The following is a 25,721-nucleotide window of genomic DNA, read 5'->3' as shown; positions in this document are numbered from 1 at the left end:
CTGTTATGTTTATGTGTGATTAGAGGAAATCTGAGAATGATTGATACAATACCAGTCTTGGAGATGGATATGAGGCCCCTAGTATAACAAGGGACAAAATTCTGCAAAGCTGCACAAGATTGAGTGCAGTGACGACAGGTGGTTCAATGTTTTCACATGAAATGCCCTTTGTAATGGTTCATTGCAATAGTTTGTTAGCATTCTTGTTTTTCTTTTGTTTGTTTAGTTCAGGTCCAAAGGCCATTAATCCAATACAACCATTAATGCAGAGTTCTTCTATGGTCTGGTGTTCCATATTTGTACGGTGGTTGTTGTCAGTTCCTGTGTTCACCACTCAGACCATCTTATGGGGAAAGTGGTGGGAGTCAAGATTACTGAGGCCCAAAAAAGTGTCATCACAACGTGTTGTGTCCTCTCTCATTATACAGGGTGGTCCAAAAAGATGGTACTACTTATATGGCAGGTTGAGTTATTGATATTTATTGATGTTACCACTTATTTGGGAGGTTGAGTTATTGATATTATGTTTATATTTTGTGTTATTTGCTGTCATTACAGGTAGTTATGGCATGGTTGAGTCTAGAGAAGAGGAGGAAAGTGGCAGCGTGGATGGAAGTGTATCAATCAATTAGTGTGGTGCATAGGAAGTTTGAGAAGGATCCCCCATCACATCTGACTGTCCGTCGGATCTACCCCAAGTGGGTGGTACCAGTTCTGTTGCAGATGACTGCAGAGGAAACAGTGGACGGAGGAGAACCATTGTGTTGAGGAGAACAATGTGTGTGTCCAAGATTTTAATGTTATGGAGTCCCAGCAAGCCAACCAGACATCTGTCCCTGGAGCTGGATATTTCAAAACACGTTATTCTTCAAATCTGTGCCTCTTTCCATAGTGGTTCATTTTTTTCAGTAAAATGTCAAGCTGTACTAAATCAAATGATTTTGTAAAATCTAAAAATAATCTGTGCACATGTATTTTTTTTTGTCTGTCGATGTTTAGAATGGTATTTGTAAATTCAAAACTAGCATCCGATATTGACACGTTTTTTGGTATCCAAAAATAGATTTGCAATTACTTTCTAAAGTTCTCCCTCCGTTACTGGGGTGAAAAACATTGTGTTTGTATTTCGGGGAGTATTTAAATAAGTTTTAATGTAGGTGTAGAGATTAGTGCATTTTTATTTAAGGTGTTTGGAATGTTTACAAAATATGTATTAAAAATGTGTGCTACATCAAGGGGCAGACCCGTAGCCAGGTAGGGGCCAGGGGGGACTCAGCCCTCCCTGGAACTGCAGTCAGCTCCCCCTGACACTGAGGTCAGCCCTCTTGACATTAGGTAAAACTATTGTGTGTAATTTGTTTTCAGTGAAGAGTGAAAATGTAGACAGCAGATATTATTTTGCTTACAACTTTGGTGAAGGATAAATTCAGGGACCATGAACAGCAGCTATTACATTCGTTCATCTTATTTATAAGAAGAAGTGTAAGTAGCGGCAAGTATTTAGGAGATTCTCTTCTCTAGACTTCAGAAAGTTCCTTCACAGGGGAGCTTCTTTATCTGTACCTTCTTTGCCACTGTTACGACCTCCCGTTTATACAGAAATCTGTGACTTTGATGTCATTGTGCAAATTCCTTCCGTATCCGCATCAAAGGTTAACAGCTCCCAAGTATTGAGAACGAAGGGGAGTTTTATTGTTTCGGCCGGGGAGTGGAATGTAGGAAAGGCACTATGATTGAATATTGTCCATCTTTTCTTGGGTGATATAAATATCTGTATCATCAAACATAGTATGATTTTTATAGTTTTTTAGTTTAGTTCTTCGTCTGAGGAAGACCCTGATACAGGGTTGAAATGTTACCTGTTAAGTGTTTTTTATCTTAATCAACTGCCTTGGTCAGCAACTTTGTAGTATCGAGTGTGTAGTAAGGGATGATTTCAGTAGAGCGTGCGTTATATCTCCTGCATATGGTGATAGCCAATAGCAGCACACTGCAGCGGTGTCATGTCGAAATGTCACACGGAAAAGAGACAGCGTGGGTGAGTGAATCGAACAGGTTCTGAATTCGGCAACGCCACACACTGTGATTCGCTGGTGTTGTTCAACCGTTCAAGGCCATATGCAGGAGATTTGACGCGCACTCTAGCAGCCAATTAACACTTCAAGCGATATTTTAAAATATATAGAAAAAATGTAGTATTTGTGTGATATTTCTACTTTATGTAACTTAATGATCCCCCAAACATAATTTACCTTCATTTAACACTGTTAAACGTTTGAAAAATGGACTGATTTACAAAACCCCCTGATAGACTGTGAGCCCACCCTGGAGATCAATTCTGGCTAGGGGCCTGTCAAGGGGGTTGTTTATTTTCTGCCCATCATTATGACAGACATTTCCGATTTTTCATTCGCATTCCTTTTTACCAGTTTCATCATTAACGACTTCCCATTGTTTTTTTTATTATTATTATATTTGTTTATTTTTATTACTGATTTACAGGAGAAACTCTTACCTTCGGCAATAACTTTTGAATAGCCAGCAAATAACGAACGAAATTCTTCTGAGGGGACACCTGGGGTACACAACGAGCTTGGCGTCCGCCGTGACCAGAATCTAGACAATGTTAATATTATTAATCCAAGTTGTCTTAATGTAGACAAAGCAATATTTTTTCTTAAATCATATTCAAAATTAGCACCAACCCCAGCTATAAATATTGTTAGCCCTGATAGTAATAGTAGTATCCTGCCAAAAACAGTAACATAATTATCTCCCCAAAACGAATTAATAAATAAACCCCAGTTGAGAGAAGTTTGCGATTGGTCTCCCTTATCGCACAACAATTCTGCAACCTTTTGTTCTGACGTCACTAGACTTATTTTATTTTTGGTCTAAATGCCAAAGTTGTTAGGTTAGGTAGCTAAGTAATAAATTTGCAGTGTATTTATGATAATAGAACCAAACCTAACAGCCCTAACCTAAGAACATAGACTTTATTAATGTGACGTCAGAACACAAGATTGCCGAAATGTTGTGCGATAAGGGAGACCCTTTGGAGATAGCGATGCGATGCGTTGTGAGTACAGCCGACAAATCAGAAACATGTATGATGTAAACAAATATGGGTTATTAAACATTTTACATGTGATCGTCGGTAAGTTTATAGTTAACTGTAATTAGGATAAATTAACTCGTTTTTAGCTACATTGTTGGAGAGCTGGGTAAGGATGTCGAATCGACCCTTCTTAATAGAAGTATGTATGATACATCGTTGGAAAGGATATGAATCAAGTATTCCAGAAATGTAAAATTTACCCGGAAAAAACACATTTCTTCATTTTTACAGAAGAAACTACGGAAAGACTCAAGATGACTGGACCCCTCTCCGATTTTCTTCATATTTGGCATACTCACTAATTGAGGCCTCCTAATTACGAATCTGAAGTTAAAAGTTGTCGGAAACGTCTAGGAATTGCAAAATAAGCGAAAAGAAAGCGTTAGTTTTCGGAATGGAAACCGTCGATTTTTGCAAAATTTTTTTGTTTCACAAGCAAATATATAAAGTCCTGATACTATCACGACACCAAATTTTAACTATGTTTGCCTAACCTAACCACACGTCAATGGTTTGTGGGGCTAGCATCAATGGTTTGCAATTATTTTGCAATTTCTAGATCCTGATACTACCATGACACGAAATTTTAACTATGTTTGCCTAACCTAACCACACGTCAGTGGCCCATGTGGCTAGCGCCAATGGTTCGTGGAACTAGTGTCAATGGTTCACAATTATTTTGCAATTTCTAGACGTTTCCGACAAATTATAACTTCAGATTCGTCATTAGCAGGTCTTAATTAGTAAGTATGTCAAATATGAAGAAAATCGGAGAGGGGTCCGGTCATCTTCAGTCATACCGAAACGACTTACGGAAATGAGTTTGTTTAAGGTTTACAACATTCGTCGAGGGATTTTCTTTCATCGTGGAATATATTTGACCGGGAAATCATGTATTTTTCAAGAGAAATATCTCACCGACGCACAATTGCCATTGTTTTCATTTGCCTTCCGTACCTAAACCGGATGCAGCGTACGTTTCATGACGTAACCCTCTGTCAGTGTTTCCAACATCTTTTTCACTATGCTTGCCTAACCAAACCTAACCTAACCTTATCGAAAATGGTTCATGGGGCTATCCGTCATCTACCCGTGCATAATGTACAATTTCCACTGGTGACGAACACGATAGTAGGTATTTTGGTAAAACTGTCAAAACCGGGAATTGGCTGTAACTCGTTTATTCTGTAATTGTAGACATTCGAACTTATTTATTCTGTATTGCAAAAGATTGTTTAACAAGGGATTTCATGTTTTTTTTAACTAAATTAGTATCTATTGTTGACATATTGAGTAATTATTGTTCATTCTTTTCTCGACACGCAAAATGGCGGGCAAATCTTGACTGGCATTGTGTTTCAAACGGCAAAGCAGTGTTTCAACCTTCTTAACAGAAAAATTCTCGCATGGCCCCGAAAACCATTCACGCATAGCTCCAAAAACCATTCAGATAGCCCCACTCACCATCACGGTAAGGTTAGGTTAGGTTGCTTTAGGTTGGGCAATATAGTGAAAAAATTGTGTGTGTGGAAACACTTACCGGGAATTACGTCATCAGATGCTCGCAATATCCGGTTCAAGTACATGGATGGAAATTCAAGCAACAGCCTTCGTGCATTGGACGGACATTATTATAGAAAAATACATGAATTAGCGGCCGAAAACATTGAAAAATGCGAGAAAACACTTCTACTACCTTCCGAAATTACACAGAAACTCAATTCCGTAAGCAACAGCTTTCGTGCATCGGACGGACATTATTATAGAAAAATACATTGAAAAATGCGAGAAAACACTTCTACGACCTTCCGAAATTACACAGAAACGCAATTCCATAAGTACTTTCTCCTGTAAATTTGAAGAAATACGATTCCCAGCTTTGACAGTTTTACTGATATTTTTTGGTGAAGAAGGTTGGAAACACTGCATAACCACAACTTGAGTCAAGATATGGCCGCCATATTGTGTGTTGCGGAAGCGAGGAAAGAAATCAAAGAAATCACTCTGTATGTGAAAAATGGTAAATTTCTTATATCGGACAAACGGCTGAAATTTGCTAGTTCATGTAATTTGAATATTCGTACTTATGTATTCTGCATTGAGAAACATTGTTGAAGGTGGCATTTCGCTTATTTCACGAAAATAAGCTCTATTTGCGACATATCGAGTAAATTTTCTTCGTTTCTTTTTGCCTTTGGTAACATGCAAAATGATGGTCACAGTTTCACTACCGTACTCGGCATGCAGTGTTTCCACCCCACTGCACCCAAGAATACCTATGTAGCCCCACCAACCATTGACGCATAGCCCCATGAACCATTTCTGGTAAGGTTAGGTTAGGTTGGGTCACGTTTAGGTTACAATAGTTAAAAATTGGTTTAGAAAAAAATGCGTAGCCCCGCACACCATTCTCGCATAACCCCACGAACCATTGACACATAGCCCCACAAACCATTTGCGGAAACATACCTTCTTCAGTTACAAAAACACGTGTTTGGCATTGACCGTGATCAAGTCATCACACACAGGCAACATCCGGCTGGAAGGAAATGGATGCAACAGCTTTCGTGCATCGGTCTCACATTTATATCGAAAAATAGATGATTTACCAGCAAAATTCAATGAACAATGCGAGAAAACACTTCCTCGAACTTCCATAACTATAAAGAAACCACATTCGGTAAGTAATTTCTCCTGTAAATTTGAAGAAATCCATTTGTCCGATATAAGAAATTTACCGCGAAAATTTGTGTTTCTTTTCGTGTAAAAAGCATAATGACACCTTGAACTATGTTCCGCAATACACAATTGGTAAGTACGAACCATGCGAAACACAAAATATCCGATTTTAATGTGTTTCCGATATATGAAACTCTTATCAAAGTAGTATTAATTGCCCCCCTGATTCTGGGCTCTGCCCCTGGAGCTAATTGACCTACCGCTACCGCGGCCCCGCCTTTTTCTATAGAGTCCCTTTGAATGAAAACATGATTTAAAAAAGTTGATTCCTAGTGGAAATTTGCATATATATATTCCCGTTGAAAACCAAAGTTCGACCTGGCAATACTGTGTGTTTACAACATGGATTGGGTTCAAGGAAACCAGCTATGGCAAGTAATGTAGTAGTATTTTTTTTTATTATTTCATAGAAATGTAACTTCAAGTTGAGAAATGCACAGTGGCAATTCAAAGTGTTAAATACGTACTATTAGCGCACAATTTTTTTTTTTACTTTCAAACGGTAAAACACAAGGGTCGATTGTGCAGTCTAGCCAAGAGTGGTTACAATAATAAATATCCAATTGGCTGGAATAAAAATACAACAGAATTTTTAATATATAGAATTACCCTTTCTCTTTTGAAACCATACAAAAGAGAATCAAAGTAGGCCTATACAAACTACAAAAAATGCTTTTTAAAAAAAAGTTACTGCAATTGGAGGACAATAGCTAACCACGATTGTTGTCGATTAAAAAACATAATAAAGCCTGTCTTATCAATAGCTTACGGTTTTGATATCTTTATTTTTTTTCAGTGTAGGATTTCAGAATGTCTGTAACTGTTCCGAATGTTTAATGATTTTTTTGAAAGTTTTGTAGGAGAGAAAAAAACGAAGTATTGCAGAATTGTAGAAATAATTGTTACAGTAAATTTGAACCTTCGTGAAAGTTATTACCACTGTTTGTAGTTCCGTACAGTGCAATTTATCGGCAAACAGTGACATAAAAGTACCTCACGTATGTATCCGCGCTTCCCATCTACAAGGCATTTTTCGTTCATAGAGGGAAGAGAAAGTGTCATAGAATAGTAGAAATGATGCTGAAAATAAATTTGAAGCTTTGCGAAAAGAAGATCTAAGGGTACCTAATGAAATCCCCAGTTCCCATTAACAAAGCATCCCACAGACTATTGACAGCATGAAGGGAGTGTCATGAAATTTCTATGTAAACTTTTTTTTATCCTTCTGGATGACCTAGAAACATGAAACATTTTATCCCCGTGCATTGTATCGAAGTGTCATGCCAGCTGAATTTATTATTATTATCTGCAAGTTGGTCATAAAATAACATTGAGTAGCCTTCATGATACATATTATGATTATTTCCAGGTTTGAAATAATGGAATATGCAGTCAACATCCAGATTTTTGAAACCAAGTAAGTATTCTTTTTTGTTCAAGAAAATATTTTAGTACATATTGATAATTAATTACATTACATAAGTCATAAGGAAATAAGGAACATGTAGCTTATAATCACATACGTATGAGCAAGGATTTGCAATTATCAGGGTTGCTACGCATCTGGAAAACTGGGAAATGTCAGGTAATTTTACAGATCGTCTGAAATTTACGTGCATTTTGGAGTCTGCAAGAAAAAAAGGAGCGATTTTGCAATACCGGGCACTTCCACAATGTCTTTCATATTTCGCACACTCAATAACTAAGGCTTCCTAATCACGAATCTGCAGTTAAAATTTGGCGCTCACGTGTAGAACTTGCAAAATAAGCGGGTCCATGATCGTAACTGACCCTCGATTTCTCAGGAAAACCAAGGTTTCTCGGAAGATTTTGTGTTTCAAATACCTAAATAACGAAATATATATTCCTGATATTACTACGACCCAAAATTTTAACTATGTTAGCCTAACCTAACCATGCATGGTTCGTGGGGCTATACGTGAATTGTTTGTGGGGTGTAAGGCTAATTGCGACCACGGACCGTCCATTGGAAGTGTCCGGTATTGTAAAATCATACCAAAAAAAAGTTGCAAAATGAACAAACAGTTCACTTCCACTTCTACATAGATTTGGTCCTTGCAATTTCACTCCCAAAAAAGATTCAGTTTAGAAACTTGTTTCTTTCGTTCTTATGATTCTCATTCTTGTGCAAAATTATGGTTTCTTCGAATTTCTGTAATAAATTTTCACTTTTATAATACTATATATTAGAAAGAATATGAAAGTAAAAATTGAAATCTAGATATCTGATTGAAAACTAAAGTACATTGACAATATGATCATAATTATCGGAATGGTTGGTGAAGATGAGATTATCGTCTATTATTTTATAGATCTTAGTCTTGTTGGCATTTCCTATAGAATTCCTATATGCAACAAAAATTTCTCCTGATGCTGTGTACTTATAAATGTAAGCAAAAAGTACAAGGTGTACAACTTTGCTTCCGCCGTTTTCCGACAGGTGGCAACAACAGGAAGTAGCGGTCGAAAGAAGCAGATCGCAGACGTCACGCAGTTAGCTTGGACCTCTGTCAAGATAACCCCATTCAAACATTAGTCGAGTGGTGTGTGCATCGTGAAGTTGTTCGCGATTGAAAATGTCAGTGTACGAGCCAAATTCTCACCATTTGCAGGAGGTTCTACTTTTTTGTTTCAATATGAAGAAAACTGAAGCTGAGGCTCATCGAATGCTCTCCATTACGTATGGTGAGGACGCTATAAGTGAGGGAACCTGTCGTGAGTGGTTTCAACGCTTCAAGAACGGTGACTTTAACGTCGAAGACCGGCATAGTGGTGGAAGACAGAAAGTTTTCAAAGATGCAGAATTGGAGACATTTGCTGAGTGAAGACTCACAGATGCTCGTTATCGAACACAATTAATGCGTTTGAGCCGAGCATTGAAGGACAAACGGCCGCAATAGAGCGAGAGGCACGACAAAGTGATTTTGCAGCATGACAACGCACGACCCCACGTTGCCAAAGTGGTGAAAACGTACTTGGAAACATTAAGATGGGACGTCCTACCCCACCCGCCTTATTCTCCAGACATCGCTCCCTCTGATTATCACCTGTTTAGATCAGTGGCTCATGAACTGGCTGACCAACACTTCCGATCTTATGAAGAAGTCAAAAAGTGGATCGCCTCCAAAGATGAACAATTTTTTAGACGTGGCATTCGTACGCAGCCCGAAAGATGGGAGAAAGTAGTGGCCAGCGATGGACAATACTTTGAATAATGCCTGGTAAGCAATGTTTTTCATTACAACGTCATATTTTGTGGATAACACGGCGGAAGCAAAGTTGTACACCTTGTAGCATTTTCTACGACACTATAAATCTGCCAGAAAATGAAAGATTGTGTATGGTTTATGAACTTTTTCTGTTGTTTTTATATTGTGGAGATCTGTTATGGTGGAATAATGTCCCTCTGTTACTTTAACCTGAAGGCTAGATGCACGTAATTGTAGCAGCCAATACATTTGATGCCGATTGTAATTTTACATTTTCTCTGAATTTTCATGTGTTCTTGTGTTTGTAGAATGAAATTTGCTAAAGAAAAAGTTGTAAAAGTGAATATTCACAATAATTAACGGATTATATATTGAATTGAAAAATACAAGGTTCAAAAGCAAAAATCATGATCACAACAGTGTAGATTATAATGTGCATGGGGAACTTTACCTACCTTACTGCTTTAAAAGGATTTAAAATACATGAAAACACTTTAAGATTCACATATTTTTAAAGCACTGTGTACATTGTGGGAGGATTAGGCTATGAGAAGTCTTGGCCAGTATCTGAGGTTAAATTTAAACAGGTATAACTTATTTTATGCAATATCAGTACAAGATCAGAGCTTGTTTTAATAGATTGTAAGATGTTTCATGTTAAGCGAAAATATAATTGAAGATTAACCTTTTTCTAAAGTGGTGTACAGTAACCCAACTTACATAATACGTGACTTACATAATATCTCAGTTACGTAATAACTGTACATACCTGTCACAAGATTTTTTTATTTGAAAAGTGTGGTTTCAGTTTGCTTTTATATTCTTTTATATATTTTTTCATACTTTTATAGTTTATATCCGAGTAAATACTGCTGCATGATGTTTCATTTATAAAATAATACTGTGTAAATAATATACATACAACGTGTGTGTGTGTGTGTATATATATATATATATATATATATATATATATATATATCAGAGGCATATATTCAGACTCAGTGAATAAAATACACAAAAAAATATCTATCAGAAAATGAGCATGAAATTGTTCATTTCAATAAGAAGATGAACCTGATTTCTTAGAGGAGTTGGAAACATTGCCCGCTTTCTTTGAATTCACGAGACGTCTGGCCCAGCGCCGGCGGTCAACTTCACGGGGGTCACCGTGGTCAAGCTTGACAGGACCCCAATCAATGTTGCAAACCAATTTTTCCCAGTATGCAATTGTGGAGCCAAACTGTTACAGGAGAGAGAACAGGGTTGCATATGGAGGGGGGAAACCCTCTGAACTTCCTCAACAGTCTGGGTCAATGTTGCAAACCAATTTTTCCCAGGAATGGGGAAATTTGAAGCCAAATTTTCGCAACAAGGGGAAAGTGTGTCACATGCAGGGACCAGAACATCATTGAACGCTTGCAGAGGAGTTGAAAAAGAGGTCATTGACCTTCAAACAACTAGAGATACAGTGGGGAGTAGAAAATTGTTGGCTGAGCGGGAATGGTTTATGAGTGCATCTAAAAATTACCGAAATGAAGGACCAGTTCTAGTCTAAATCACGTCGAGTGGTCTTGGTGCGTGGAATTTATTTAGAGGCAGCGCATGAATACAGTAGTGAGTGGATTGTATTTTTGTGAATGATATGTGCTGTGTTGTGTAGTGAACTGAAATGAGGGACAATTAACAAGCTGTCTATTTGGCTTACGAATGACGATAAGCTCCAAATCGTGGATTTTTGTTGTATGTCCACTTTATGAACAGATAAGCTAATGGGGATTGGACCTACAGTTAAAGTTGTATCTAAACCACCATGTATCGAACCCGGGACCCCTTAGTTTCAAGGCAACGACGTTACCACTGTGCCAACAAGGAGTACCCGAACATAAAATCGTGAAAATAGGTAGGTTGAAATTTTATTTTTATTCTCGTATATAGGCCTACATAATATTTCACAATATGGGCCTCTTACTTATGCAAATAAGAATGAAATTCTAGAAATCCTTTCCTTGCTGACAGTGTACATTTCCATGTTTTATTTATGAGGTATATATTTTTAATCACATCACTTCAACCCACCACCCCAAATGAGTTAAAAACACAAAAACTCCCCCACCAGCAAATTTTTGTCCATTAGAACACTATGATGTGCGATAGCCCAGGTTCTTAACCCAGTATACGCCACTGATATATATACAGGGTGTTAATTTTAACTTGACATATGAGAATAGCTGGAGTGATATGCATGTGAGGAAAATTTGGTCCAAACAAACCATGATCCTTGTCGGGGGGGAAAGTTAATGGCGTACAAATGAGCCCCCACACAGGGCCCCCCTGGGGGGCAGGGGGGCACGTTGTGTTTTTCAAATAGGAACCCCCGAATTTTGTTTCATTTTGGGATTCGCGGAGTCAAAATAAATAATAATTATGCGTGACATGGGTGCAACAACATGCGAAATAAAAAAGATATGGCCATGTGTATGGTTGGAAACACGTAAATGTCATGCATGGAAAAACGGTAACAGGCCCCCACGAAAATACGAAGAATGGCGTGTGCAGAGGAAAATTTCATTGCTGTCGATGGTGTCATTGAAGAGTGGAAGAAGTACCAAAAGAAGAGTGCGGAGGGGATAGGGGGAGAGGGCAGCATGCGACGAACAAAGTGGAAATACATCTGCTGGATTAATGCAGATGGCATGGAGATGAGGGAAACACAAAAACGTATTCAGGGATGCCAGAAAAGTGTAGGAGATGGGAAGGATGGAATGCAAATACTATTACCCTCGAACCTGTGGGGTGCTTGTTTCAAGGGAGTTTCCTTGCCTCTCACCTGTGGGGTGCTTGTTTCACGTGAGTCCCCTTGCCTCTCACCTGTGGGGTGCTTGTTTCATGTGAGTCCCCTTGCCTCTCACCTGTCGGGTGCTTGTTTCACGTGAGTCCCCTTGCCTCTCACCTGTGGGGTGCTTGTTTCATGTGAGTCCCCTTGCCTCTCACCTGTGGGGGTGGGGTGGTGCGTGGGCATACATGCCTTACCCAAGCAAATGCTCGAAATGGTGACCATGAACGTCAATGCATTTATTTATTCTTGGATGAAATGACTGTTCACAACGCAAAAGTGTGGCGGCATCAATTTGTGTGCAAGCATTTCGTATTCATTGCATCATGTCGTTGCGCGTTGTGGGTACAGTTTGATACACCATTCCTTTAAGAAAACCCCATAAAAAGAAATCTGGCGCAGTAAGGTCTGGTGATCTAGTCGGCCAATTGACAGGACCACGTCGTCCGATCCAGCGATGATGGAACTTGCGCGTTAATACTTCCCGAGCTATGGCAGCATAATGCGCCGGACAACCATCATGCTGATACCACATGGCATGTCGCTGTGCAAGGCTTAGATCCTCCAGCAATATCGGTAGTTCGTCCTGCAAGAAATTGCGATACTTTCGCTCATTTAATGTACCTTCAATGAAAAACGGACCAATGAGTTTGTCACCCATGATGCCACAACATATGTTCACTGACCACGGGCATTGATGTTCAACTTCACGCAACCAGTGTGGGTTGTCGGCACTCCAGTAGTGCATGTTGTGCCGGTTAACCTGGCCATGGTTTGTGAATGTTGCTTCGTCGGAGAACAGAACGTTCCGAAAGAATGCCGGATTTCGATGTATTGTCCACGTGCCCATTCACAAAACACCATCCGTGCACGGAAATCATCACCATGAAGTTCCTGGTGCAGGGACACATGGTACGGGTGAAACTTGTGCCTCTTGAGTATGTTCCAAACACTGACATGGGACATCCCACTCTGGCGAGCTATGTTACGCGTGCTGGAATGGGGATCATACGCCACTGCAGCTAATACAGCGATTTCATTATTTTCACCAGTGACAGTTCTTCGACGCCGTCTTTGTTGCGGACACACGCTTCCTACTGTTGCAAATTGCTTGACAACCCTGGCGAAAGTCGACCGCGAACGCACTCTGTTCGGATAGCATCTGGCATATTCGGTGACAGCATTGTCCACATTCCATCGACATTCACCATACATGAATATCATTTCAATTCTGTCTTCCACAGATACACGCTCCATCGTCCTAGGTATACCTGCACTTTTACCCTGCACTCACTTCGAACACGGGCACGTCAACTAACCTTCTGAAGCACTCACACCCAATAACCACCTATTTCCCCAAGCAAACACGGGCACAGAGAGCTGACTTCAGCGCAATGTCAAATGGCCTAGTTTGTACCTTACGTGTGGCTGGCATCTGATAACACAGCTGATCCGACAACGTCGGTGGCGATAACATACTCTTCGCGTGAGTTCTGGAAACATGATTTACATCCCCTACCCCTTCACTTTTCTGGCACAGGCACAGTTCGTTATTTTGTTTCCCTCATATCCATGCCATCTGCATTAATCCAGCAGATGTATTTCCACTTTGTTCGTTGCATGCTGCCCCCTCCCCCTATCCCCTCTGTACTCTTCTTTTGGTACTTCTTCCATTCTTCAATGACACCATCGACAGCAATGAAATTTTCCTCTGCACACGCCATTCTTCGTATTTTGTTACCGTTTTTCCATGCACAACATTTACGTGTTTCCAACCATACACATGGCCATATCTTTTTTATTTCCCATGTTGTTGCACCCATGTCACGCATAATTATTATTTATTTTGACTCCACGAATCCCAAAATGAAACAAAATTCGGGGGTTCCTATTTGAAAAACACAACGTGCCCCCCCCTGCCCCCCAAGGGGCCCTGTGCGGGGGCTCATTTGTACGCCATTAACTTTCCCCCCAGACAAGGATCATGGTTTGTTTGGACCAAATTTTCGTCACATGCATATCACTCCCGCTATATTCATATGTCAAGTTAAAATTAACACCCTGTATATACATACACATACATATAATAATAATAGATATGTCAGTTTCTTACGAAGTTACACTTAAGCAATATACAAATTCGACTTACGTAACTCAGGGGGTTACTGTAGTGCTTTTGTGTATTTTTTTAAATTTTATTTTTTTAAATATGTGAATGAATCAATCTTTGTGTGATGTATTCTTCTTCCAGGTGATTCCACATGGTCTGAAGATAAACCAGACATTGATACTAACAATGGAACTGCATTTATTTACAACCCCAATGTGTCACTCTCACTGGAACAGCAGAGGCAGAGGCTTCCTATATATAACAACAGAAATCACATAATATACCTTCTGGAGAAGTTCCAGACTTTGGTTCTTGTAGGGGAAACTGGTTGTGGAAAAAGTACACAGATACCCCAGGTATGATACAAATGCACTGGTTATTTCTTTATGAAGATATTTAAAATAATCATGATTTGATTTGAAAATGAAAGTTGCTGTATTTTATGGTGCCATGTAAATAACGTTCAAATTTTGTGCTGTAAAATTACATACAAAATGAAAAACCTATCAGTACAGCAAAGAATATGTAAATTAAGTAGCATATGTTACATCATCATTTACACACTACTCACCTGATAACTTCTTGTGTTAAAATGTACTGATGAAAAATATTCAAACCAGTGTAAAAATAACCTCATGTATCATAGTGCATGACTACTAAGCATGTAATCCGCATTAACTTTCAATCTGTTCGATACCCGGTGGAGGCGCATGGCACAGTGGTTCGGATCCCACTTTAAAACCGTAGGTCCAGTCCCGATTAGCCTTACTGTGCATAAAGTGGACTTAAAACACCACCTCAAACCAAATTAACTTTTAATCTGCTTGTATGTGTCAGAATATGTAGTGCAAATACACATTTTCATTACAATCATACCACAGGTCTTTTGAGGGCTTCCCGGATAAAAATGTCGGGAAAGAGTGTAGCATGTTCTTCCTATTGGAACTGGAAAGGAAGTGTGTTCTGCAAGAAAATATGAAATCCAATATTATAATTTATTAACACTATCTTCACAAGATTTATTTTTTGATTGTAATATTATTTCAATATTTAAAAGCCGTATCATTTCATAATTGGATATTTATTTCCTAGATGTACATTGTGGGTTTATTTTTATATTTAGAGAAATCATTAATTCGTTAATATGTCAAATTCATAAATTAATTTGTTTAATATGGAATAAAGAAGAAATCCCTCAACAGTGGAAAGAATCCATAATTGTTCCTGTGTTTAAAAAAGGTGATAAAATGAACTGCAATAATTACCGTGGAATTTCTCTATTCTCAACAACATATAAAATATTATCTAACATTATTTTAACAAGACTAACCCCATATGCTAATGAAATTATAGGTGATTATCAATGTTGATTTAAACGTAACAGATCAACTACAGATCAAATTTTTCACATTAGACAGACACTTGAGAAAAAGTGGGAATATAATCAAAATGTCCATCAGCTATTCATTGATTTCAAAAAAGCATATGATTCGGTCAATATATAATATATTAGTAGAGTTTGGAATTCCTAAGAAGCTTGTTAGTATGATAAAAGTATGCACGAGTGAAACAGAAAGTAAAATTCGTGTGGGTATTAATGTGTCTGACAAATTTACAATTCATGATGGGTTAAAACAAGGAGATGCATTATCTCCATTGCTCTTTAACTTTGCCTTAGAATATGCTGTTAGGAAGGTAAAAGAAACTAACGAAGGATTAAATGGTATGACTCAGTTGTTAGCATATGCAGATGATGTAGACTTATTAGGGGATGATATAAATACAATCAAGAATAATGCTAAAATATTTTTCAAAACTGCTAAAGAGATAGGTTTGGAATTTAACAAAGAGAAAACTAAATATATGCTTACAGGCCGAAACCGAGTGTTAGGTAATAATCAAAATCTAATTATTGATAACAACTCGTTACCAGTTTCCAAATTCAAATACTTAGGAGTAATATTAACAAATGAAAATTATATTAGAGGAAATAAAAAGTAGGCTTAATTCAGGAAATGCATGTTACTTCTCTCTTCATTAACTTTTGTCTTCACGTTTAATATCTAAGAAACTAAAAGTTAAAATATACAAAACAGTAATTTTGCCTGTAGTATTGTATGGGTGTGAAACTTGGTCCCTTACATTGAAAGAGGAACATAAATTGAGAGTATTTGAAAACAAGATCCTTAGGAAAATCTTTGGACCTAAAAGGGATGAGGAGACAGGTGAGTGGAGAAGGTTACATAATTTAGAACTACATAATTTGTATTCATGTCCAGATATTATTAGAATAATTAAATCAAGAAGACTTAGGTGGGCAGGCCATGTGGCACGAATGGGAGAGGAAAGAGGAGTTTACAGGATTCTTGTTGGGAAACCTGATGGTAAGAGACCTGTAGGAAGGCCAAGACGAAGATGGAGGGACAACGTTGAGATGGACCTAAGGGAAATCGGTAGGGATGGAAAAGAGTATATAGATCTTGCTCAAGATAGGGACAGATGGAAGGCCTGTGTTGCTGCAGCCATGAACCTTCCGGTTTAAGAAGGCTAGAGAGTTAGTTAGTTAGTTAGAGAAATCATTGACTTTGTCTTAGATGATGCCAGCAGATCATACATCACTGTCATATACCTTATTTACAGAATTATTTTTTTAAAAATCTCTTTACAATAATGTATGACTTTTCAGATTGAAGTAATGCCCCTTCTTATGCATAAAATCTTATTAGCATTGCTGAAAAATAATTATCTTGTAGTTAGTTAAATGTAAGAAGAAGAATACGTATATTATAATGTAACGATCTGGAGTAGTGTTTGTGAGTTTTACGTTCACTTTATGCATAAATAGGCTAATCAGGACTAGATCTATAATTTAAAGTGGGATCTGAACCACGATGTGCCTCCACCGACTATTGATCTCTGGACTCCTTGATAAATGGTTACGACATTACTATTATGCCATCGGAGAAATGTGTAGTGAACTGAATGTTGCCAGAAAAGGCATGGAAGTCCAATAGTAAACTTTTGATATAGATTTATTAAGATCGGGGATTTGGAAGAATGGTGATATCAAAGCAAATATATTTTTTGTCCTGTTACTGATAGGATAGTAATTTGTGTGTGAGCTTTTTGTCTTAAGGTCTTTATAACTATTTTCTTTTGTCCATTCAGTATCTTCTGGAAGCTGGTTGGTGTGAAGATGGGAAAGTGATAGGAATTACTGAACCCAGAAGGGTAGCAGCCACAACCTTGGCTACCAGAGTTGCTGACGAGAGAGGGTCAGAGTTGGGGCAGCTGGTGGGATACAGCATTCGTTTCGATGATTGTTGTGATAACACAAACACCAAGATTAAGGTAAGTTACGAGTAATATCTTGGTTTAGAAGAGTGGAATACTCTTTTCAGGGAGAGTTGCATGAAGTAGTCACATTGAAAACTGCTCATTATAAATAATATGGAAGGAACCAATCAGTCAGGTTTATCAGTGTGAACTAATAATGGCATAACTTTATATTTGAAAAAAATGTTAACAATTTGTACTATTCCATTATTTATACAAATATTGTTTAAATGAGTGCACAATAGTACCAATAATTTTGTTCTTATTTTTATGCATAAAAGTCATGATAGTTGCACTTTTTATTTCTAAGCATACATTCAGACTACATCAGTAGAAATATTAGGGATAGACCCATGTGAAATTCTTGCCAATAACAATAGTGGTGTAAGATTTACTAATATTGGTAGCTGATGTTCTGATCCGATATAAATTTTCAAAAGTTGCTTGAAGAATTTGACTGGTCCATTCACCTCCTTAAATAATGTTTCATTTCAATGGGTTTTATATTTAAAACAGAAATTGCATTTTTAGACTTATACTTTGCACGATCAGGTCATACAAATTGTATATTCGTATTTATAGAAATAACGGCAAAATGGCAGAACTTTGCACAAAATTCAGATTATGTATAGATATGTTGGATCATTAAAATAGTTTGTAATTTTACCACTGAACTGATACACCAACGTGCCTATATCAGTTGATATTGCTAGAGCACTGATTAAGCTATCCGATTGTAAAAAATGTAATAGTGGAACCTCTATTTTATCTTTTTTTAGGGGAGCAAGGAGAAAAGATGTAAAATGCATGAAAATTTAAAATCTGAGAATGTAAAATCGGGGTTCCACTATATATCAGTACACTAAAATAATTTCAATCTGTTGCAATATGAGTCACCATTACTGTTGACATATCTCACTAAAATACTCTGTAGAGACAGACCAGTATGAAAAATTTACCAATTTTGATACAATACTATTATGTATCATGTACATGTACTGATTACCCCTGCTTGTGTTAAGTTAGATAAAGGTTTTTAATTTGTCACATTCTTGTTATCGGACTGACCTCTGTGGAGGAGTGGTTATCACAGCATGCTACAAGGTCAGAGCTCCCAGCTTGGACATCAGTGTGCTTTGTGAATGCCCGTTCATCAATTTCATCATGCTGGCTCCCGTGGCGGAGTAATTAGCACATCGTGCTATGTCACCAGCGGTCCCGGGTCCGAATCCCGGCCTGGGCATGGATGTTTGTGAGTGTCCATTCATCATCAAAAAAAAAAAAGATAAATAAATCGAGACAAGATTTACCAAACCGAAATGTAAATTATCTAATCAGGTCAGAATTTTTTGGAACATTTAACAAACTAGCCGACCTTATATCAAAAGAAGAACAATACAGGTATGAAACAGAAAGACATACACAAAGACCGTTCGCAATAACACAAGTACAAGAGTTTCAGGAGACACCAAGATGATCAACAAAATTGAGAACAAGGGACCCAACATCGAGATGCTGGTAAGAAATGAGAATAAAGGGAGTGAAGAGGAAGAACTATGGGAGGGCACCTTTAGGATGAAACGCTACTTCGCTTTCAATGTGTAGCCAATGGAAGAAGAACAAAACCAATGTAAATGCTCAGAGAGCGACAGAAATATCATCTGATATGTCAATTGCAAACCCAGAATCTTTAAATAAATTTTCAAATTATCTATAACATTTAATTTATATTATATTATATTATATTATATTATATTAATGAATATTATATTTAAAATAGTCACACTGAAATGTATAAATCAAATAACATGGAGTAACATTCATTCCTAAAGCTAAGGCTTTAAGAGTCCTCAAGTATAAAACATAATTCTTGATGCACTCTGGAGGAAACCTCTATCCTCCTGAAGATTACAGGAATTAACCACCGTACTGATGAACTTCCAGTATGAATTAGATGGCTGGGCATCAGCGGTGAGCGAAATTCTAATATAATGGCCGAGTCTGCTGCCACGCACGTGTCAGCAGTAAGAATAAGCGTCAAATTTGCTCCTGCCACGTAATTCGTCTGCTAAGAGGATGTTACAAATCTTAAGAAGAGATTAAGACGAGAGAAATGCAAGTTTATGATTAGTGGAATGAATGTACAGGTAATTTAGAACCTTTTTTTTTTAGAAAGCATTTAGCGATATTATTTTAATGCTAACAGAACCTAACCTAACTATGAGAGCATTTAGGTTTATTATTAGAAGAATGCTGAGGGACCAAATCTTAAAACATTTTTGTGAAAGTAATCACTACAACTTCACAGTATGTGTTACAGACATAATTGCATACATAGCATGATGAAATCACGATAAAACAAAGACCGAGTTTGCTGCCACGTGCATCCCTTTTGAGGTTCCAGCAGAAAAAGAACGTGGCAGCAGACACTACCTAATATAATTTCAATTCCCATCTCTTAACATTAATATCCTATTAATATACATTTATAATTTGCATTTTTAATACACTTCTCTATTTTATATGAACTAACTATCAGGAAATACAATTAGAGATATTATTAAATATTTTTCTTCCTTTCATTATTGTAAATAATTTATAATACATGCCTAAACCACAAGACATATAATAGAAACCAAACCATCAGATTTACCTGTAAATATGCAACAAATGTATGGTAAAATAATAATGTAGATACAATGTACTTGAAAAATCCTGCCAATTTAAGAAACACAAAATACGTAATAGACAGATCTTGTAAACAAGACTTGTTTTGGCTACCAGAACAAGACTTGGTCACATATATTAGCCCATTTATGTTTATGTATGTTTTACTTTATACTCATTGTAACACATGTAATAACATAAATAAAGTGAAGAAAATAAAATAAACGGGAGAACCGGTAAGTTGTGAGCAAATTGATGCCCTGGTTTATATATGAAGGTACAGGGCATAAAGTACATACCCCCGAAAGTATGCGGGTGGAGGCGGGCATTCTCGGAGGGGGGGGGGGTCCCTCTTTATGTCCATTCATCCTTTTCATCATCCTCATCTTCGCAAATTAGTCAAAAGTGGCACAAAAAGTGAAGTAAAATAAAGCAAAATCAATCAATCAATTTCATCAATTATTCCCATCATCACAATTAGCCAAAAGTGGCAGAAAAGCAATACTACATAACAAAACTCGAACTCTTGTTATTCCCAAACTCTTGACAGGTAGAAATATAATTCTCTTACAGTATGAAAAAAAATATATAAGAGGTCAATCTTTGGATTGACTTGCATTTGCAAATTTTTCTCATCCCATTCCAATAGAGTGTAGATTGAATTGACTAATTACAACTATGATAATTCAAATTCATGAATGGGTGTAGGTATTATTTAGTATTCAGAAACAAATTCTTTATATTACAGTGCAAATAACAGCTTGTCTGTCTAAATGCCTGTAAAAATATTTTGCTGGTATTTTGTGCAAGATCATGTTTGTGTAAGTTGTTCACTAGTATGCAACAGGCAATTGGTAAGTTAGTAAATTAAACTTGATTGATATGTTTAGGTACTTTTATCCTGAAATCAAATTCGTATTTTTCAGTATATGACAGAAGGCATTCTCCTAAGAGAAATGATGGCTGATCCTTTGCTGCATAACTATTGTGTTGTGATGCTTGATGAAGTTCATGAGAGAACTCTGTACACTGATATTGTCATGGGATTAATGAAGAAGATTTTGAAGGTACTTTATTCTCCATTATTTTCATATTGAAATTGGTTTTGAGAGTCTAAATCAGAGTTTGTGATCATTTCATTGGATAAGCACATCGCCAGTTCAGAACTTTCAACATCAACTTTACCTAATGTTGAAATACTGATTCATGTTTCAGGTTCTGTTAAACTGAATGTTTACTAGATTTTTAAGTTAAAGTATAGGAATCTTCTTCCAATTTGCCAAGATAAGCGTGTGTGTATGTGTGTGTATATATAATATTCTTTTGGACACACGGGTCATGATTGTGTTCGTGTCAGGTAAGATTGAACTGCATCATTTCAAAATAAGTAACTGTTATGCCTGTTTATTAAATTCATTGTTTAATGAAATTTCATGCATCTTTTGTTACTATAATTAATTACTAAAATAAGAACATTTTTCCCAATTAAAAAAAAATATATAATACTGTGTATTTTATTTTTATATATGTGTCAGAAGAATACAAAATAGGATTAAACCTAATACTTTTTGCATCTTATTTATTTAGAAAAGAAAACAATTAAGGCTGATTGTCTCGTCTGCCACTGTTGATGCTGAGGGTTTAAAAGATTTCTTTAATATAAACAAGGAAAAGAAGGATCCCTCCAAGGATACATCAGTTATTCTTAGCATAGAAGGGAGACTGTATCCTGTGGATGTGCATTATGTTACAGGTATGGACTGATTGTTAATTTATAATTTTTAAAGTGTCTTTTATTACGTAATAGCTCCCCGATTGTTTGGTTTTTAAAATGACAGGCATATTGGATATTGGCAGTCATTACATGATGTACAATATCATAAAGTATCTTTTTAAATTCAATCAAGAACTACGAACAAAGCATGCATCTGAAGACTCAAATGTCCATACCCGTGTTATAAGCTGGGGATGTAGAGGCGACACAGCAAGCAAGCAAGCACATTGGAGCTGACATTCATTCATTACCCTACATGTACTGTTGAGTTCCTGTTTTGAAAACTGACTTTTGCCTGAAAATTGCCCACTCTGCCAAGGAAGAACAAACCAAGGTATTCCGATTTATTTAGAAAATATGGTGATTTACTCAAACTTGCTAATGTTTTAACTGTAGAGCCATTCATCTCCCAGTACTAACAAATTAAAGTATGACCATTCTGAGTGCACCATTCTGTATATTCCATTGCAACTATATCATATGATATCATAAAAATAACCATAGGCTTACATGTGTTCTCCTAGACATTCTCAGTGATTATATTCAAACGAATATTTCCTGGTACATGTGCCACTGATATTATCTGATACTGATACGAGGCGTATTTTTTAAGTAAGTACCGTTTTGATATGTACAAAAGACAAGTAAACTTTTTGTAACAATTTTATTGTTACATGAAAGACCACACCTTTATCTACTTTTCCACATAATTGCCACCAATATTAAGGCACTTATCATATCGAACAACAAGCTTTTGTATTCCGTCGTCATAGAAGTTTGCCGCCTGAGTTGGCAGCCACTGCAACATGGCCGTTTTGAGGCTATCGTCGTCATCGTGCCGCTGACCTCCGAGATGCTTCTTCAGTTGCAGAAACACGTGGTAGTCACTGGGTGCTAGATCGGGGCTGTATGGAGGATGATCAAATTGTTCCCAGCCAAATGATGTGATGAGATCTTGACAAGAAAAGTCAAGGCGCTACCTAAACGTTTGCTTTTGTGCACCTCAGTTAACATTTTTGGTACCCATCGTGAGCACAATTTTCGATAGTTTAAGCATTCGGTAACAATTTCGTAGATAACACTTCTTGAAACTTCAGGGAACTCCTCTGATAACGAAGAAATCGTGAAGTGTCTGTTCTCTTTCACTTTTTCGTCGACTTCCTGCACCAAATCGACAGTGATCACTGAGGGTCACCCACTCCGTTCCCCGTCATGAACATTCTTTCGGCCATCTTTGAAAGCTCTTACCCATTTGCGTACTATTCCATCACTCATAATGTTTTGTCTGTACACTTCACAAATCTGACGGTGAATTTCAACTGTTTTCACGCCTTTAGCACTAAGAAAACTAATAACAGCACGTATTTCACAGTCGGCGGGATTCTCAATCAGTGGAGCCTTGTAATCAAGGGGTCCCGGGTTCGATACCTGGTGGAGGCACATAGTGGTTCAGATTCCACTTTAAACTGTAGGTCCAGTCCCGATTAGCCTTACTGTGCATAAAGTGGACTTAAAACACCAACTCAAACCAACTCTCAATCAGCGGAGGCATTTTAAGTACGCAAAAGCAAATGTATACACGATCGATTGTTGCCGCAATGGCGTCTGTGGCTTGCCAACAGATGTAGGTACTCAGTGCGCATTCACGGGACACTGACCGCAATACTGCAGCGGCAGAATTTCAAAACGGTACTTACTTTAAAAATATGCCTCGTACATTGCTTCTTTTCTTTTCACCATCTATGTGTGGACTGTTCCTGGTCCTTGAAACCTACAACAATAACTAGGGGAATGGGGGAGGGGGTTGTCGTGCTGTTTAGTTGCCACCGTGTAACTGATTGGATGATCGCCCGCCTCTGCTGAGGCATGTGGGATTGGGGCCAGCAGTCAGTAGTTTTCTCTTGGCCCTCAAGGGCTGTTGCACCATGGGTTGCTGTTGCTGCTGCTGTTGTTGTTGTGGTGGTGATGGCGCTAATGATGATGATTGTACTATTGGAACTTAACCTGTCTTGCATCACACTTGGTATCTTGAAATCTCAGATGTCATACCATCATTGCTGTTAATTCTTCCAATGCATCTTATTGTGATAAGTTTCGTTAGCATTCAAACTGAGCCATAACATTTCTTTCTTATGTTCCATTTAAGAACCTGTCTCTGATTATATAAAGGCTTCGGTGGAAACTGTTGTGAAGATTCATGACCATGAGCCACCAGGAGATGTTCTAGTGTTCCTGACAGGGCAAGAGGACGTGGATCAGGCTATTTCTTTGCTTATAGAATATGCAGCACAAAATAAGAGAAGTGATTGTAAGTTTTTGTTAGCTATTTGTTAGTGTTACTTTTACCTAAATTAGATGTGAAGTCTGTGTAATGTTTTACACAAAAATAACTTTGATTCTCCTATTCATGCCATTACCATTGAAGTAGTTATAAATCTTAGCATGTAAGTATTCTAGTACAACTATACCATATCAAACTACCATTGTTTTGCATAAAATATCTATTAACTATCGTATGAGATGATTAAAATAGCTGTCATATTTTGACATAACTGTACAATGTAAATTTGTCATGAGGTTCATCATGGATGACTAAAGTTTAATTTTACAAGAAAATAACTTCCCTTCCCCTTAAACAGTATTTAGAGGGTTTTTGTAATGTTATAAAAATCTTGTTTCTGTGTATGGACGTCCGCACGATTTTTTCCAGGAAAGGTCAAACAAGGTAATTTTTTCCAGTGGGGAGGGGGCAAAGGAGGCATATTTTTCCCCTCAAAAACCAGTGTTTCAGTCTAAAATTATCATGTTGCTTCAATACCATTTTAATAATTAACATAAATTATTGTGACAGAAATGAAATTATGTGTAAAATATATACTTTTTAGGTGGATCTTCATTTCCGGCCGTCCATATTTCTATGAGTTGAAACGTGTGATGATATCTTGATTGCAATATGTGATAACAACATACATGATAATGTTTGAAATATTCTTTATTCTCTGTGGATAATAAGAAGTCCACTTATAAAAAAAAAATCCAAATGTTGACAATTCTACAGGAGGAAATATTATGGAGTTGATGCAGTTTTCTGAACAGAAAGTTCAATCTGTATTTCCTTCTTCAAATTGTAAGACTGAAACTTGTGATTGTAATCTTTAATCCATTCATGTGGATTCATGTAAATTCATCCATCAGATGCCACAAGGAAAACATTATGTAAATGTGACATATACGCGTAAATATAAAAACCTTGAGAATATGTCGTCTGTGTTACTTATACACAGTAGCTTAAATTGTATTACCTGTAAAATAAAATGGGATTTATATGCAAGCTGTAATATCAATACCTCCTGTTGAATGGTGAATTATAATGTTTGCAACTAATCAAGCACTAGAAGCACATAATTTTGGTAAATAAAAGAGCAAAATTTTGTTAAAAAAACAGTGTCAATTTTGGATTCAAAAGCGGTAAATGAAATAAAATTTTGGTGTTATAGAGGTGAAAATCAGATGAAAAGTGGTATATAAAAAGACATTTTATTTTTAGAATTGTGAATATAATCCTAAATTAGATTTAAAAACTGCTTATTACACAAAATTAACATTTCACTTCTAATAGCACATTTATGTAGTTATCAGAGTAAGTTTATTTCTGTGTAATGGAGTTCATTTTTGCTTCTCGAATATTAACAGCAGAATTACTCAATTTTCCATGAATTGCATAACGTAGGATAATTCAGACCTCGGAAGGTGCTGTGTTGGTAAATAAACCCTAAATTTCACATTTTGCAGTTCTTTTCGCATTATTTCGCGACAAAACTTGGTAGCAAAATGCATCTCACACCTTTTAAAACAATGTGTTTGTTGACATTTTGTTTTTTTTTGTCAAAAACGAAGTATACATGCCCCTATCA

The 25,721-nt window shown here is 37.1% G+C and overlaps 1 protein-coding gene across 2 annotated transcripts in view; it reads left to right on the top strand.

Moving 5' to 3' along the window:
- The first annotated feature begins 3,074 nt into the window (after positions 1 to 3,074).
- The window catches only part of LOC145978616 (putative ATP-dependent RNA helicase DHX35), a 40,427-nt gene continuing 17,780 nt past the window's right edge, over positions 3,075 to 25,721 (top strand). The window contains exons 1-7 of one of the 2 annotated variants that reach the window (XM_083111345.1): positions 3,075 to 3,157; positions 7,227 to 7,274; positions 14,172 to 14,386; positions 17,199 to 17,381; positions 20,960 to 21,100; positions 21,621 to 21,786; positions 23,954 to 24,115. In XM_083111345.1, the coding sequence (XP_082967471.1) occupies positions 7,244 to 7,274; positions 14,172 to 14,386; positions 17,199 to 17,381; positions 20,960 to 21,100; positions 21,621 to 21,786; positions 23,954 to 24,115 (898 nt within the window). In that variant the 5' untranslated portion in view covers positions 3,075 to 3,157; positions 7,227 to 7,243. Of the gene's footprint in view, positions 3,158 to 3,238; positions 3,258 to 7,226; positions 7,275 to 14,171; positions 14,387 to 17,198; positions 17,382 to 20,959; positions 21,101 to 21,620; positions 21,787 to 23,953; positions 24,116 to 25,721 lie in introns of those variants that run through there. The other variant, XM_083111346.1, reaches the window with a different exon arrangement.

This window comes from Lepisma saccharinum, chromosome 25, assembly GCF_977018435.1.
Source record: "Lepisma saccharinum chromosome 25, izLepSacc3.1, whole genome shotgun sequence".
Lineage (NCBI taxonomy): Eukaryota > Metazoa > Arthropoda > Insecta > Zygentoma > Lepismatidae > Lepisma > Lepisma saccharinum.
Note: the sequence above shows the minus strand (reverse complement) of the source record. Positions and strands in the feature narration are given on the sequence as shown.